The sequence below is a fragment of the Neofelis nebulosa genome, chromosome 6 (assembly GCF_028018385.1).
Source record: "Neofelis nebulosa isolate mNeoNeb1 chromosome 6, mNeoNeb1.pri, whole genome shotgun sequence".
Lineage (NCBI taxonomy): Eukaryota > Metazoa > Chordata > Mammalia > Carnivora > Felidae > Neofelis > Neofelis nebulosa.
In genome coordinates, this window is record NC_080787.1 from 123,536,933 (window position 1) to 123,552,021 (window position 15,089).

At 41.1% G+C, this 15,089-nt stretch overlaps 2 protein-coding genes across 7 annotated transcripts in view; both read right to left on the reverse strand.

Moving 5' to 3' along the window:
* VNN1 (vanin 1) overlaps window positions 1-2,329 on the reverse strand; it is a 94,351-nt gene extending 92,022 nt beyond the window's left edge. Inside the window, exon 1 of one of the 5 annotated variants that reach the window (XM_058735306.1) lies at window positions 2,218-2,329. The gene's annotated coding sequence lies outside the window, so the exon portion shown is untranslated. Of the gene's footprint in view, window positions 1-862; window positions 1,842-2,217 lie in introns of those variants that run through there. The other 4 variants (XM_058735305.1, XM_058735304.1, XM_058735310.1 and 1 more) reach the window with 4 other exon arrangements.
* LOC131514861 (vascular non-inflammatory molecule 3-like) lies at window positions 1,943-14,491 on the reverse strand. 2 transcript variants are annotated; one of them, XM_058735312.1, is made up of 8 exons: window positions 14,296-14,491; window positions 12,356-12,449; window positions 12,111-12,241; window positions 7,850-8,042; window positions 6,344-6,635; window positions 5,164-5,537; window positions 3,244-3,417; window positions 1,943-2,574 (listed from the first exon to the last, which is right to left on the reverse strand). In XM_058735312.1, the coding sequence occupies exons 1-8, from the start codon at window positions 14,328-14,330 to the stop codon at window positions 2,446-2,448; spliced, it is 1,422 nt and encodes a 473-aa protein (XP_058591295.1). In that variant the 5' UTR covers window positions 14,331-14,491; the 3' UTR covers window positions 1,943-2,445. The 2 variants fall into 2 exon arrangements, with proteins under 2 accessions (XP_058591295.1, XP_058591294.1); XM_058735311.1 differs by lacking the exon at window positions 14,296-14,491 and having other exon boundaries at window positions 12,356-12,642.
* Between the last annotated feature and the right edge of the window lie 598 nt (window positions 14,492-15,089).

Consider the following 15,089-nt stretch of genomic DNA (forward strand, 5'->3'; position numbering starts at 1 on the left):
AAGTGGGGAGAGGGCAGTTTTGTGGGGCTAAGCCCCTCAACTGTGGGACCCAGCACTGTCTCTAGGTATATAGTATCAGAATTGAGTTGAATTGTAGGACCTCCAGCTGGTGTCAGACAATTGCTTAATGGTACGGGACCCTCCTCCCCCACCTCAGAATTGGGTGTCAGAATTGTAGGTGGTGATCAGAAGTGGGATCAGAGTCAGAGTTATAGTATGTTATGTACGATAAAAGATAAGAAATCTGCCTCTGTGTTGCTACTAAATATATATGCCTAGATATTAATATTGCTAAAAAGAAGACAGCAGTTCCAAAATGGAGTCACTTATTCTAAACCCCACCAAGACTTAATACCTAACTTAACTGGTAGCTTCAGCTTCCCCCAGAAATGTGAACTTTAACCAGACAACCTGAAATTTCCTGGGCTGTACTAGAACTTAATCCTTAAGCTCCCCGTAGGAGAGCCACCTTGAATAAAATAATGCATTGTTTGATAATAATTTTTCTTTTTCCACTCCCTCTCTGCCTTTAAAAACCTTCCTTTTTCTAAACCTCAATGGAGTTTTGTTTTTGTTTTTTTCCCCCCTAGATGAAATGCTGCTGGACTCATAAATCACTGAATGAAGCCAATTTAGTCTTTAAATTTACTCAGTTGAATTCTTGTTATTTAATACTTACTGACTAGAACACTTTCAACTTTCTACAGACGTGAATCTGATTGGTACAGTTATTTACATTGTAAGAATGTATATATTTTTGCCACAGAACTTAATAAAACATTTATTTTTTTAACTATCAGTCCTAACCATTGTTCTGTGGCCAAACTGGCTCCCATAAAAAGAAAAAAACATTTTTGCTCACCTGTAGATTATACTCTGCTGACTCAGGAATACTAGCTGAAGTCAAAAGAAGGATTTCACTCTCCAAAGAAAGAATTTAGATGAGGAAGTCGCTGCTCTGAGGAGTGAGTCTATCAGAGCTCCTCATTTATAAGTCATGGTAAATAAAGTTGGGGGGGGGGGGAGAGATAGGAGAGAGACTAAAGAGGTCAAAGAAATAAAAATCATGTGGTATTAAAAGATAAGGATCAAAACAACTTCCAGAGAGACAGCTTGTTTGTTGAGTCATCGTGAGTAGGAGTGGAGAAACTCACAGGATCTGGTGATTCTGTAGTGTCCTCATGCTAGAGAAAGGGGGCAGAGGTCGCTTACATAACATGCATGGGGTGAAGGGTGGTGAGGAGGCTGGGGCCACCAGGTACTAATTATGTCACCAGACAAATGTCTAGGAAAGAGAGGGAAGAATTCTAGAAAAAGCCAGCACAAGACCATCAGGACAGAAGATGCCCATGTCCCGCATGGAAGAGTCCGGGGCACTGGTACAATCTTGGGATCTGAATGTCATAGCCCCTGGAGAGGAAATCCAGACCTGACGGGAGCAGAGATCAAGGGGATCGTCTGCTGCTCAGAACATCTCCAGCCTCCTGGAACTGGGTTGAACGAAATGGAATGGAAATAAGCATCTGGGAGAAGCCTAGGAGAGCAACTGTCATCGTCTGTGTGAAAAAGATGTCCCCAGCCCAGAGTGATCCCCAACCACTCCTGCATGAACCAGAGAGGTCCCTGCTCTCCTGTGTGTCTCTTCCCAGTGTTAATCAGTGACCACCTGGAAAAAAAAGAGCTCAGGGGTAACAGGGCTGAGAGACCAATGGTAACTGGGGGAAAGGTGACAGGGTGCCCCTTTCTAAGGAAGCTCCCAGTGTAACACAGACTGCAACAAATCTGAGGATCCAGGGGGCTTAATCAGGATTGGATAAATTTTAGGATAGAATATTTCCAGAAGGAGACAGGGTGTGGTCTGAGGGAGATCATTTTTTCTTTTTTGTTTCCGTCCTAAGGATCTGATTTCCATTCAATTAGAACTGAAGAGTATAATAAACAGATAATAGAATAATTTTAATCAGTTAACAAGTTGCTCAAAATTTTTTGAAAAGTTACTCATAATTACTTTAGGAGATGCCTTTGTTGTTTTACTTCCTATATCGTAATCAACGAGGATCAAAAGCCCTCTGCATACTTAAGGTGCCCCCTGTGTATTTACAAATGATAGAAAAACATTCACATATATCAGAGTAGTTAACACAAAAGGAGTTTTCTAAGTCCCCCTCCATTTAACTGCATGTTCTGCTACACACACATATACTCACATATACTTACATTGCACCTACACGGATCCCACATGCAGCTCCCATAAATGAGTTGGTGCTATATATCAAATACGGAAAACGTAAAACATATAAAACCCATCCACTGCCCTTCACGTTTTAAGTTTGTTGTTCCGGCCAATTTGTGACATCTCTTCTAAACAGACATGAAGCTTTTTTTTTTTTTTTCCTCTCCCTTTCTTTGCCAGGGTAATCCTGAAAGTGTGCCAGTGGAAAGGGATCATTCTAATCTCTGGGGTCCTTGCCCCAAGCGCGGAGGGTCTTTGTCAAACACTCTTCCGTACAGGGCCAAAACTAAGACAGGCAGAGGGGTTCTGCTTCGGCTCCTCAGACGTCCGTCTCTCAAGACCTGATCAAAGAGAGCAAAGGATTAACTCCAATGCAGAGCTTTGGTTTCCAGCCCAGAGACCTTCTCTGACAGCATCATTCTAAAATAGTAACAGACAGGCACACGGGACTTGGTGTCAGAAGACCCGTGTGTCAGATCTAAAGGTCGAAGGGTAGAGAGATTTGGGTGAAAGTGTAGCAAATAAACTACCGCACAGGTGGTTAAAAAAGATGACGTATAAAAAAAATTCTTTTAACTCATGAAGCACCGCCATTATTACTCTCATTATTGCTATCATTATAACAACTTCTCAAAATAACATACCCATGAAATAAGCTGTAGGTGCATTGCTTAATGTGTTTAACTTGGGCCTTCCACACCATTAAAAAAAAATTTATTTATTTATGCAAATAAAGAGAACATTAGCTGCCGTCGTCCATAACCCTGCTGTTGCCTTGGATCTCAGCATCGCATTTATGTAGAAAAAGTGAACCCCAAATTCTCTGTCACAGCCTAAAGACATCTAGAACCACAATTTCTCTTCCATATTAAAGCTTCCTGTGTCTTTAAAGCTCTGCTTGTATAATGTGAACCACAGCACTGCAACACTGTGTCACAATCTCAAAGATTTCCATGGTGCTAGTTTACCCCATCTGTTCAAAGAAATTGACCATCCTGAATTCCTCCTACCTCATAATACCTTTCAGGAGCAAGCTGACTTCCACTGAGAATGATCTGTGGGAAAACATAATGTGTTGCAAATGTGCCGCTGAGGGAGAATTCTTCCAACTTGGTGAAAGCTGACCCCCCGGGCTCCCCACAAGTTCGCAGGTCACTGATTTGACACTTCAGTAATGTGCATATCTGTGTAGGCGAAGGAGAGAGAAGTAGTCAGAGATCTTGGAAATAGTTTCTCCATGAAAGACACAATCTCAAGGAATAGAGGAAGATTTGTTAGGTCGCATCTGTCAGGGAGGAAGAATTTCCTGTCCCCGTCAAGGTCCTTCTGGCCAGACTAAGAATTGAATGGACACGAGACAGATTAACAGGAGAACGTCAAATTGAATTTTGTACATTTGGGAATCCACACAGACATGGCAATTCCCAAGACAGGCAAAATGAGGTGCGCATATCGTTCTGGAATAAGGAGGAGGGCGTAGGGGTCTGGGACTTCAAAGGGAAGGAATGCAATTTACAGTAAGATGAGAAAGAATAAACATTTGGTACACAAATATTTGCCAGGCCTCTTAGAAACTCTGGAATGTGGAGGCCTTTGATCCAACAGGCCTTGTGAGGCTCCTCCCTGTTTGCCACACCTGGTTCCTGTCCTCACATCCTTACTTACCCTGATAGCTCCCTTTCTGAAGCAGAGCCTCTACCTAAATTCTTGTAGGCAGTTGTTGGGGAGGTAAAGAGCTTTTTCTGAATCTTCTGGCTTTTAATTGCTTTTTTAATTCGCAATAATCTTCATGCCCAAATGGCTCCTCTTGGGATGGCCTGCCTTTATCCCCTACACCTCTTAAGCAGTCTTTTCAAACTGGAGGTCAGAGGCTATTAGTGAATCCGAAAATCAGTTCAACAGGTCAGTACTAACTCCCTCCCTCTCTCTCTCCCTCTCTCTCTCTCTCTCTGTCTCTTTTAAATAAAGTGAAATGCAATAAATTGGATTTTAAAAGTCAGACTGCTGTTGCTCATAATTATGGCTACTTCTAATTCTAATTGAAGTAATAAATAAAATATTTGTTTCAATTACCATCACGCATCTTGACCGCACAGCATCGTAACATGAAACGGACTTCTGATTCTGGACTCCTGTTGAAGACAGTTCGAAAAGCACTGTTCTTTTTTTTTTTAACATTTTTTTTTTTTTTTTTTTTTTTTATTTATTTTTGGGACAGAGAGAGACAGAGCATGAATGGGGGAGGAGCAGAGAGAGAGGGAGACACAGAATCGGAAACAGGCTCCAGGCTCCGAGCCATCAGCCCAGAGCCTGACGCGGGGCTCGAACTCACGGACCGCGAGATCGGGACCTGGCTGAAGTCGGACGCTTAACCGACTGCGCCACCCAGGCGCCCCGAAAAGCACTGTTCTAAAGTAACCTGACACAAAGCGAGAAGGCATGGAGGTTGCAGCCTTTCAACTTGAATCCAGCTGGCTGAGAGCTCATCAACTCGCTTTATGTTTTACCTTGCAGCCAAGAGAAGACATTCTGTTCTTGCTAAGACTAAACAAAGTGTTCTGGGGGAAAACTTCAGTGATGACTGTAACGGGCTACCAAGTAACTGAATCCAGCACGATTTTTAAAGAAATGCAGCGATGGGGGCGCCTGGGTGGCGCAGTCGGTTAAGCGTCCGACTTCAGCCAGGTCACGATCTCGCGGTCCGTGAGTTCGAGCCCCGCGTCAGGCTCTGGGCTGATGGCTCGGAGCCTGGAGCCTGTTTCCGATTCTGTGTCTCCCTCTCTCTCTGCCCCTCCCCTGTTCATGCTCTGTCTCTCTCTGTCCCAAAAATAAATAAAAAAAAAAAAAAAAAAAAAAAAAAAAAAATGCAGCGATGATCCAGAAGAAAAACTAATAAACAATCCGTTCTAACTTACGTCACTATTGTTTACCTGTAGGTAATATTGACCTTCTACTGTGTGCAGTCCATCAAAAGCACCTAGTGCGTAAACCTCATCTGTTCGTTTCTCCGACATCTTGTAAGTTAAGTGACAGCACAGGTCTTTCTGGCAAACTGTGTAATTTCCTGTGTTTCTCTTAAGCTCAATGAAGGTGAGCTCATCAAAATAAATCATTCCCGGAAAATTTGACTGTTCAGACAAGAATGGCTTGACACTTCTGGCATAAGCACTCCAGTCAACAGCTGCAGGATAGGTGGGTTCACTTCGTGGCCGGGACTTCAGTTCGGACAGCATCAGCTGGCCACTCTCTGTTTCCATGTCATAGTGATACACTTTGACCGCTTCCGGTGCATAGATTCCACTCCCTATGACGACACAAGGCAACGCAAATATTGGTTCCAAATTTTGCATGGTTACAAACTCATAAAATCATCCCCCAGAGAAATTCGATATGGCTTTATGAAAGCATAAGCACTTTCAGGATAGTTAAGGAGATAGCTTGTTAGCCTGGCATAGTTCCCATTTGCCTCTGTGTCCTCCATTAGGTTCTGCTTGCACTGAAATTATCAATTGACTTGGGTCAATTGACTTTTTTACTTAAACTACCTCTTTTTTAACCGACTTAACAAACAACTAGAAAATTCCCCAACACGAAGAATAATTTTAGCTCTCTGCTGACCTGTCTAATTTATTTGTGTTTAAGTTTCTTCATCTGGATCAATGAATAACCCAAGCAGTCAAGAGGGGAGCTTGTATTACCTTGAACATGGATGCAATGAAGGATAAACTCTGGTTAAGTCTAAAATCATTTTATCACCTTAACCACAAAGATTTATTTCACTATTACTGATGGATGCGGGCAGCGAAGTTCTTTAGATCTGGCTTTGTTTTTCTTTTTTTGCTTGTTTTTGTTTGTTTGTTTGTTTATGTGACTTGACTTCTCTTTAACTCCAATGTTCCCTCATGTGAAATTGAGATAATAGCGTTTACCTCCTTCCGTACTCATAGGGATAATAGTCCTTAAAACATATTGGCACTGAAAGCCAGGCTATTATTAATTTTGTGACATTAGAATTAATAAAGGAATTATTAAAGACAAGTGTGGCTTGGAAATCAATGAAGACTGTCTAAGGCTATCATGGCCAGTCGGTGCAGGACACGTGTGAGTTACCTGTCATGTGCATGCTGGTGTTGTGGGTATTCGCAGCAAGCAAGTTGACTCTCATGGCTCTGGCCCACGCAGAGTGGAAGGGAACAGCCGACAGAAGGGGCAGTGTGTTGTACCACGCCACCGGGTAGAGAACGCTGTCCACTTGAAACTCATCCACCACCACCACAGCTGGGGTGTGAGAAAAAATGTCAAAGCAAGTGAAAATGCCAAACTTCCCAAAAGGAGTCTCAAAAGTCACAGATTCTGAATCCTTGGGGAAATCAAATTGAATTTCAGGCGCAAAAAGATTGTACTGTTAACAAAAAGCAAAGAAGGGGGAAATTCATGAGAAAACTACCAAAGAGAGGTGTTTCATACCCATCAAATTTTTTTCCCAGCCATGTTGACATGCATATTTAAAACTATTGCACATACATTTGCAGAAATCAAACCCAGTATACCACTGTCTAGGAGTTTTATTACGACGGTGCTGGTCAGAAAACTCCACCTTTCCACAACTAACGAACGAAATCATATCTAAAAACGGTATTTGAAAGGTGACTATTTCTCTTAACATCACAGGTTGAAAATCTGAATCTTATAAACTTCAGATTTTTTGTCACTGTATTCTTTAAATACCAACAACACTGCCAGTGTGAAACCTAGCATGTAGTAATAAAATTAACTTTGTCATATCTCCCTTTGATACGGCTAGGTTTATAGAAGTGAAGTACATTTAAAGTTAGGCAAGGTAATAGCTCACACTTGTTAATCAGTGAGCCATTGGTAATTTTTTTCCAGCTTGATTATTGCTCCCCAATTCCACTTTGCCCCGGGTCAAGAGTACTTGCTCAGATACTATGTACCATGAGGCTTGATGTGTACATATTTGTGCTCTGGCAACACCCCCTCCCCTTCAGTGAGGGTCACTTGCTCCTCTACCCTACACGCAGGTGGAAGCTTGTCCTTCATCACGCAGGGATCGGCTCAAGGAAGGCACGTAGCCTAACTGGAGTCAAGGCGTGATGACGAGGTCTACAAGGCAGGACAAAAATACACTCTTCCTCTGGATTTTGCTCCTACAGAATGTGAGCTTTATGTTGAGCACCATGGGGTCTCTAAAAGCACAGCTCGAGTAAAAGCTGTAACACAAGTTAAGAGAGCTAGAGGAATAGCTGACGTCTTTTGAGCCTCTGAGGGACAGACTACATCTGATAAAACTCAGTCATGCTATGAGTGTCAATGAATTGAGCCAAAACACTAACCAGGGTATAACAGCATTTCTCCTTCTTTCTCAGAGACTATTAACATTTTTGTGAGACTATGATCACATTCAATATTCTGTCAAATTCTACTTCATGCTTAATTCAAACTCAGAACCCTTATATGAGACCAGAGTTTCATATAAAACCCCCTTTTCAACTAAAGCGTAATAATCAAGAGACGCGTTCATAACAGTTCTTTCGGCCATGTTCAACAAATGAATGTACATATATACCACAAACAAACACAAGAAGATATTCTTACCTTATGGTAGCGTGCCAAAAGCCTACCCTCAGAATCAAACACCACATCAGTGTTGTACTGGTAACGGCCATCGGGGGGACACTGAGGGTCACTGGCATTGCATGGCTTCTTGTCCCCAATATTTGCCACAACGTAGATGGAGTTGTCCTTGGCCAGGCAGCTGAGCCTTTGTTGCACTGGGGTGTAGCCAAACCTGATTTAATAGATATGGCCTTAAACTTACTGTACTTGAGTGATTTCTAATCTTCCAGAACATACTTTATTTGCCTGTTACTTAGAACACAAGCTCTAGGTTAGGAATCAAATCAGAAAAGATCTAAAATTCCACATGCAATATAGTCTTCATATTTATGAAAGCTAATCTAGTTTACTTTGTTTATTTTTTATTGAAGTATAGTTGACACATTGTTACATTAGTTCTAGGTGTACAGCCTAATGATTAGACAGTCCTCGACGTCGTGCTATGCTCACTACCAGTGTAGCTATCATCTGTCATAGTGTCATACAACACTATGACAATACCATGGACTACATTTGCTATACTATGCCTTTTAGTCCATGACTAATTCATTCCATAACGGGAATCCTGTATCTCCCACTCCCCTTTGCCCATCTTGCCCATCCCCCCGCCTCCCCTGAAGGCTAACCTATTTTAATGTGCCAGACTCTCAGCTGCAGTGTGAGACTGAAACACTGGAAAGATGGTGGAGGAAGAGGAGAAAGAAGAGAAGGAAAGCTTTCTCTTATAAAGTGCTTCTAGGCGCAAATGAAGGGCTTGAAATTTAACACACTCTTTTAATGGGGAGGACCTTTTCTATAATTCTAGCCATACTCTTACTAGGAAGCAGTAAATAGTTGTTCCTATGTCAATCGTCTTCTATAGAGAACAAATGCATCATTATGTACTTGAAATATTTCAGGAAGGAAGGGAGGGAAGGAGGGAGGGAGGGAGGAAGGGAGGAAGGGAGGGAGGAAGGAGAAAGAAAAGAAAGGAAGAAAGAAAGAAAAGGAAAAAGGAGAGAAAGAAAAAGAAAGAGAGAGAAAGAAAGAAACAAAGAAGAAAGAAAGAAAGAAAGAAAGAAAGAAAGAAAGAAAGAAAGAAAGAAAGAAAGAAAGGAGGGAGGGAGGGAGGGAGGGAGGAAGGAAGGGACTTCACTGTGTTGGCTCAGTTTCCTTATCTGTCAGTATAACATAATTGCTTTCTGCCTGCCTGCAAGGGTGTTCACGAGAAACCCTGAGATAAATACAGACTATGAAATTGCTTCTCAAAGTATTGCCAAATCCATCTACATTGGGGACATTAACCAAGAAATAAGAAGAGATTGAGGTGACAAAATAGGTGGAATGATAGGTGGCTTCAAATATTTGAAAGGCTCTAATCTGAAGGAGGTGAGTCATATATATACAATGATAATATATAAAGTAATAAAGGCAGTACAAAGACTAACGTTATAGAGAGACAGATATGCAGAGGAGAAAAAAATTTTGCAACCAGAACATTCTGTCAAAGGAGTGGATTCACTGGTCACTGGTGATTTCAAATACAATATGGTGCATCCAGGTGCTCCAAGTCTACCAGTTATCAGGGCTCAGATGGAAATGGCTGGGTTTGATTTCCTGCCATGTTAATTACCAATATGAGACCATAAGCCTCCTTTTTTCCCTGATATGAAAAATAGAAATAGTTGTACCTGTCACATAAAGTGAATGAGACAATATGTCTAGTGTACCAGGTACAATTCCTGGAACCACGTAGATGCTCCATAAAGAAATAATGGCCATTATGGACTTTGTAACCACAGGGGGACAACCCAGGAAACTGATGGATTTACTGCTTCTAGAAGCCATTTGGGTTCTCTCCAGCATCTCCCAGCCTCTCTACAGTTGATGTGGACTTAATCTTTGAAGAGAAAGGGCAAATTTATGACAGTGATTGATTTATGATTTATGATTTATGACTACTGTTTCAGATCATTTCTTTTCTTTTCTTTTCTTTTTTTTTTTTTTTTTTGCCCTCAGGAAAAAACAGGGCAACATTGTTAACATTGATATTCTTTAAAACTTTCAATAAAACTATCACCTATTTTCTTTTTTCTTTCTTTCTTTCTTTCTCTCTTTCTTTCTTTCTCTCTCTTTCTTTCTTTCTTTCTTTCTTTCTTTCTTTCTTTCTTTCTTTCTTTCTTCCTGCTAAATAATTAGGGCATTTTAATATCTTCTATTACTCCTCATGGGTAATGCTCAAGGAAGCATGGGACAGGTCAGTATTGTAAATGATAGTATTTAAATACACACGGATAACCAGGTGGCCCTCTATTATCACCTTTAAGTATAAATATTACTAGGGAAGAAATGGTGGCTTTTTTAAAAACCAATATTACCGTCTTATTAAATATCGGATTTCTGTTTTTGTAAGTCAGGCTGAAAGCTTACCATTTGAGTAAATGTCTGCAACCCTCAATAATGTTGAAGTTTCATCAGTCATCTACCTTCCCAACTTAAAATAATTCATCTGAGATTAATTATCAGGATTCAGGACCTCTTTCCCCTAGGAAAGTCAGTATTATCAGCCCAGGCAAATAAAGTGAATTTTAGAATCAGCCTCTTGGATTATTGCAGATAATGAGTCCTTCCTGCTCTGGGGGGAAAAAAAAACAAACCTCATGATCAAGTAAACATTGAGTTATAGTTAATGCGGTTACTATAAACATAGACGATGCAACACTTAGATTATTTTTTCAAAGGTGAAACTCCTGGGCAAAACTGACCCACACAGTAGAACTCCCATGTTGCAACGTTGGACTTGACCCCCCCCCCAGTCAATTTCAAATGTTAAAATTATTGAAGACATTCTTTTTCTTGTACAATAGATATAGTTCGGAACAGATGCCTGCAAGTTTAAAATTAGCAAATTAAATTTTTTTTTAATGCATAGATTTTGCCTTTTAAAGGAATTACATATAAACTATTTTAAAAGGTAAATACATCTAAAATAATTTCATAAATCTGTCTTATGTTTTATACAGATGTTCCCTAAGAAAGTTATGCTTAAACGAAGTGCCTGGGTGGCTCAGTTGGTTGAGTGTCCGACTTTAGCTCAGGTCACGATCTTGCAGTTTGTGAGGTCAAGCCCCGCATCAGGCTCTGTGCTGACAGCTCGGAGCCTGGAGCCTGCTTTGGATTCTGTGTCTCCCTCTCTCTCTGCCCCACCCCCCTCATGCTCTGTCTCTCTGTCTCTCAAAAATAAAATAAACATTGAAAAGTTATGCTTAAACTATAGCTATTAATAATTGCTTACATTTCTCAAAGACAAGAAAACAAAGAAGTTCAGATCCAATTATCCTTTATTTTTATTTTTTTTTAATCGTTATTTATTTTTGAGAGAGAGAGAGAGACAGAGTGCGAGTGGGGGAGGAACCGAGAGAGGGAGACAGAATCCGAAGCAGGTTCCAGGCTCTGAGCTGTCAGCACAGAGCCCAATGTGGAGCTGGAACTCACAAACCGTGAGATCATGACCTGAGCCGAAGCAGGACGCTTAACCGACTGAGCCCCCCAGGTGCCCCCAGATCCAATTATTTTTGTGAAAAAAAAAAAAAAAAAAAAAGGAATTGTGACAGCTAACGTTGGAGGCAGCACAACTGTGTTTAGATTCTACGTGTATCACTTCAGTTGACACTCTTGTCTACTCTGTAAAGGAAGTAGGACAGGAAATTTTATTATCGCTGTTTCGTGGATAAAGAAACGGAGATGTGAAGTATTTAGGTGATCTGCCGCCCATCACACAGCTAGGAGGTGGTATTGTCTTGGAAACGATGTTTCCTTTTTCAAGTCCTGTGCAGTTTCCACCTGCCATACTCATCACAGGGCAAATGAGAGTGATATCAGAGCTCTTTGGAAACATAAGTTCATTTATCTTTTCACCATTCCTGCAAAGGAGGCAGGTATTCATGGGTGAGCTTACTTTATTTGGGGAAAGAAGTCCAGCTAGTACAACTTTTTCACTTTGTTGAAACCCCATGGAGTGTATTTATTATAAAAACTATGTACACACAGGCCGTTCATTAAAGAAAGCCACAATAAATAACCAACCAAGAATCATCATCTCAAGCCATGCCAGACGGCACACAGTATGAAGAGGCTCGTGGGTCCAGAGCCATAAATCGATTGCCAGAAAAGAGAACGAGTCAAGTTTAATGGATTTGTTATTTGTATTTTTGCAATATCACAATTTTTTTGCTCAAAAATCAAAGGGTAATGACATTACCTCTGGGGATCTGTACATGGAATCCAGTTCACCTCTGGGTCTGGGATATCTTCCAGATAGGGGTAAATGGTCTCTCTTGTGAAAACCCAGCCATAAATTCCATCTTCTGGGGTAACAATGATATGTGCACCCTGCTCAAAACAAGTATGAGCAAAACAGTCTTTCACAAATTCCAAATACCCACGCTCTTTCCAAGTTTCAAATTTCCTCTACAATATCCCAGCCAGCGTAAGAAAGGACAATACCTGCCTGGCTGCCAGCTTAACTGCGTTCTCCAAAACATCTATGTTCTTGTTCATCAGGAGCAAAGCTTCTTCTTTGGAAACTGGTGTCTCTGTTCTGTTTGGTAATATGACAGCGTGTTCATACACTGCAGCAATGAAAGTGTCCAGTGCACCGACACATAGGACACAGATGGCAAATAGTGCCACATATTTTGGAAAATATGATGTAATCATAGCTAGAAGTTGGTGATCTTCGGTAAACTCAGATTCTCATATTTGGTATCACTGGAGAAAGTTTTAGGGTAAAACCCGGCTCGCTTCCGGGTATTTATATTTTCACAGAAATAACATTACACAACACATTAAGAAAGAATGTTGTGCAAGAAAACTGACAGCCAGAAGTACAAAATGACATTGACTCAAGTGGGCAATGTTCTTGTTGACAGTGGTTCAAGGGTTATTCACCTCTAGAAGTAAAATTAGTGAGTGAATCAGATGAGTTCAAGCCAAAAACCACTGGCTGTTGAACTCCTTTTTTAAAGTTTATTTATTAATTCTGGGATACAGAGAGCACATGCATGAGTGGGGGAAGGGAGAGAGACAGAGAGAGAGAGAGAGAGTCAGCACAGAGCCCAATGCAGGGCTCGGGCTCATGAGCCGTGAGATCATGACCTGAGTAGAAGTCTGATGCTTGGCCAACTGAGCCGCCCAGGCACCCCTGTTGAACTCTTTTTTAAAATAAAATATATTTTCCTGGTAGCTCAATGGTTCCATTAATAAGGCCAATACTGAACTCTCTCCTAGAAGGCACCCAGCATAACAACAATGTGCTAAGAACTTATACATGTGGCTGTAGCAGACACAGAACAGAGCGTAAGACAAGCTCCAGTTTCAACAGAGCTCATAAAACAGAGCCAAAGGAGAATAGATATACCTGCTTATGATTGGGTTCATAACCAGGGGCCCTCAATTTTTGCATTATAAAAGGATTTCAGCAGGAACCACAGTTGCTGGCTTCCCTCCGAAAGACTGTAAAATAGTCTGAAATGTAGGAAGTTTCTCTGACCGCTTTGCAAAACACAGATTATAACCTGGTCAATAAGTTAATGAGTGCCCACTGAGTTGAGTCTCTGGGCGTGTCCAGAATCTGGCTACTGCTGTAGAGCTCATGTGTTGAAAACCAAGAAGTTAGGCTTCAGATCATACAATTTCTTCATCTTTATAGAATTGGCCCATTTAAAACAAAATTTTTTAATGTTTATTTATTTTTGAAAGAGACAGAGTGTGAGTGGGGGAGGGTCAGAGAGAGAGGGAGACACATATTCGAAGCAGGCTCCCGGCTCTGAGCTATCAGCACAGAGCCCGACACGGGGCTTGAACTCATGAACCGCGAGATCATGACTTGAGCCGAAGTCAGACGCCCGACTGACTGAGGCACCCAGGCGCCCCAAATCTGCCCATTTTTTAAAGTGAAGTCCTCTTCCCTAAATACTTGTACTATTACATCATCCAAAATCTCATTTTCAGGAAATGATTTCCTCGTGCCTCTAAAGAGCTGAACATCTTTAAAATATTAGATATAGGTGTCATCCATTTACCTGGACTCTCAGACATTTTCCTCTCCCGTTGCTCCCACATCTAATTCATTGTAAAGTTTCTTTTAAACATCTCTTCCTGCCCTGGGGCACCTGAGTGACCCAGTCAGTTGAGAATCCAACTTCGGCTCAGGTCATGATCTCCTGGTCAGTGAGTTTGAGCCCCTCGTGCACGCTGTGCTGACAGCTCAGAGCCTGGAGCCTGCTTCAGATTCTGTGTCTCCCTCTCTCTCTGCCCGCCCCTCCCACACTCATGCTCTCTCTCTCTCAAATATAAACATTAAATAAATAAATAAATAAATAAATCTCTTCCTGTCCTGATTGTTTATGCTAAAGCAGGTCCTGCTTTTTAATTGATCTTCCTACCGCCCACAATGGCCAAAGTTGTTCATTCGACACATAGCCACCAGATGAATTTTCTCCAAAATCCAGCTCCTGTTATGTCACTTAAATTCCATTATCTAAAGCATGATTTGCCATTATTTAAAACGTTAATTCTCCAAACGTGGTCCATGCTCCGTGAGGGGAAAGCAGGTTGATTTTGCAAGATATACAGACAAATACTTTTAATAGTTACAGATTAACTATCATGTTTATTAGATAATTTAAGACTCATAAACCCACGGACAGTAGAGTTTAGGATGAGGCAACACAAAAGATGTCCATCCGTCTTAAAAGATTACCAAGTAAAATGGTATATGGTTAGTACGAAAATCATAAAGATAATGGCGTAATGACATGATTTCCTGAAATGTGGGAAAAGCTGACATTGTTCAAGTTCTCCTACAACCTGGATTTATCTCTACAGCTGCCTTTATGAACACTTTATTCAGTGAAGTTGAATCATTCCCTGATCTCTGAACACGCCATGCACTACTCCACCTAGATGATTCTCTGCCCAATTCTCCCTGAAATGTCCTGGCTCGCTGTCTAAGCTCTAACTCCGTGTACAGTTCTCTCAAACCTACCCCTAGTCCTAAGCAATATTTCTGAGCCATCAGAGCACATTTTTCTTGTCCTGGTGAATGCCACTCACCGCTTGCTGTTGTCTTGACCTTCAATTTAAATCCGATTCCGATATTTTGTTCTGTATATGTATGTCTTGTCTTCTTAAAAGATATTAAAAAAGAATCTTGTTGCATCTTTCCAGAACATCCATA

Excerpts from the sequence above, each read along its gene's own strand:
- LOC131514861 (XM_058735311.1), bottom strand. The coding sequence starts at position 12,568 with ATGATTACATCATATTTTCCAAAATATGTGGCACTATTTGCCATCTGT. Across the intron at positions 6,636-7,849 it reads TTTTGGCACGCTACCATAAG|TACAATCTTTTTGCGCCTGA; the intron begins GTAAGAATATCT and ends TTTTGTTAACAG. Across the intron at positions 5,538-6,343 it reads CACCAGCATGCACATGACAG|GGAGTGGAATCTATGCACCG; the intron begins GTAACTCACACG and ends GTGTCGTCATAG.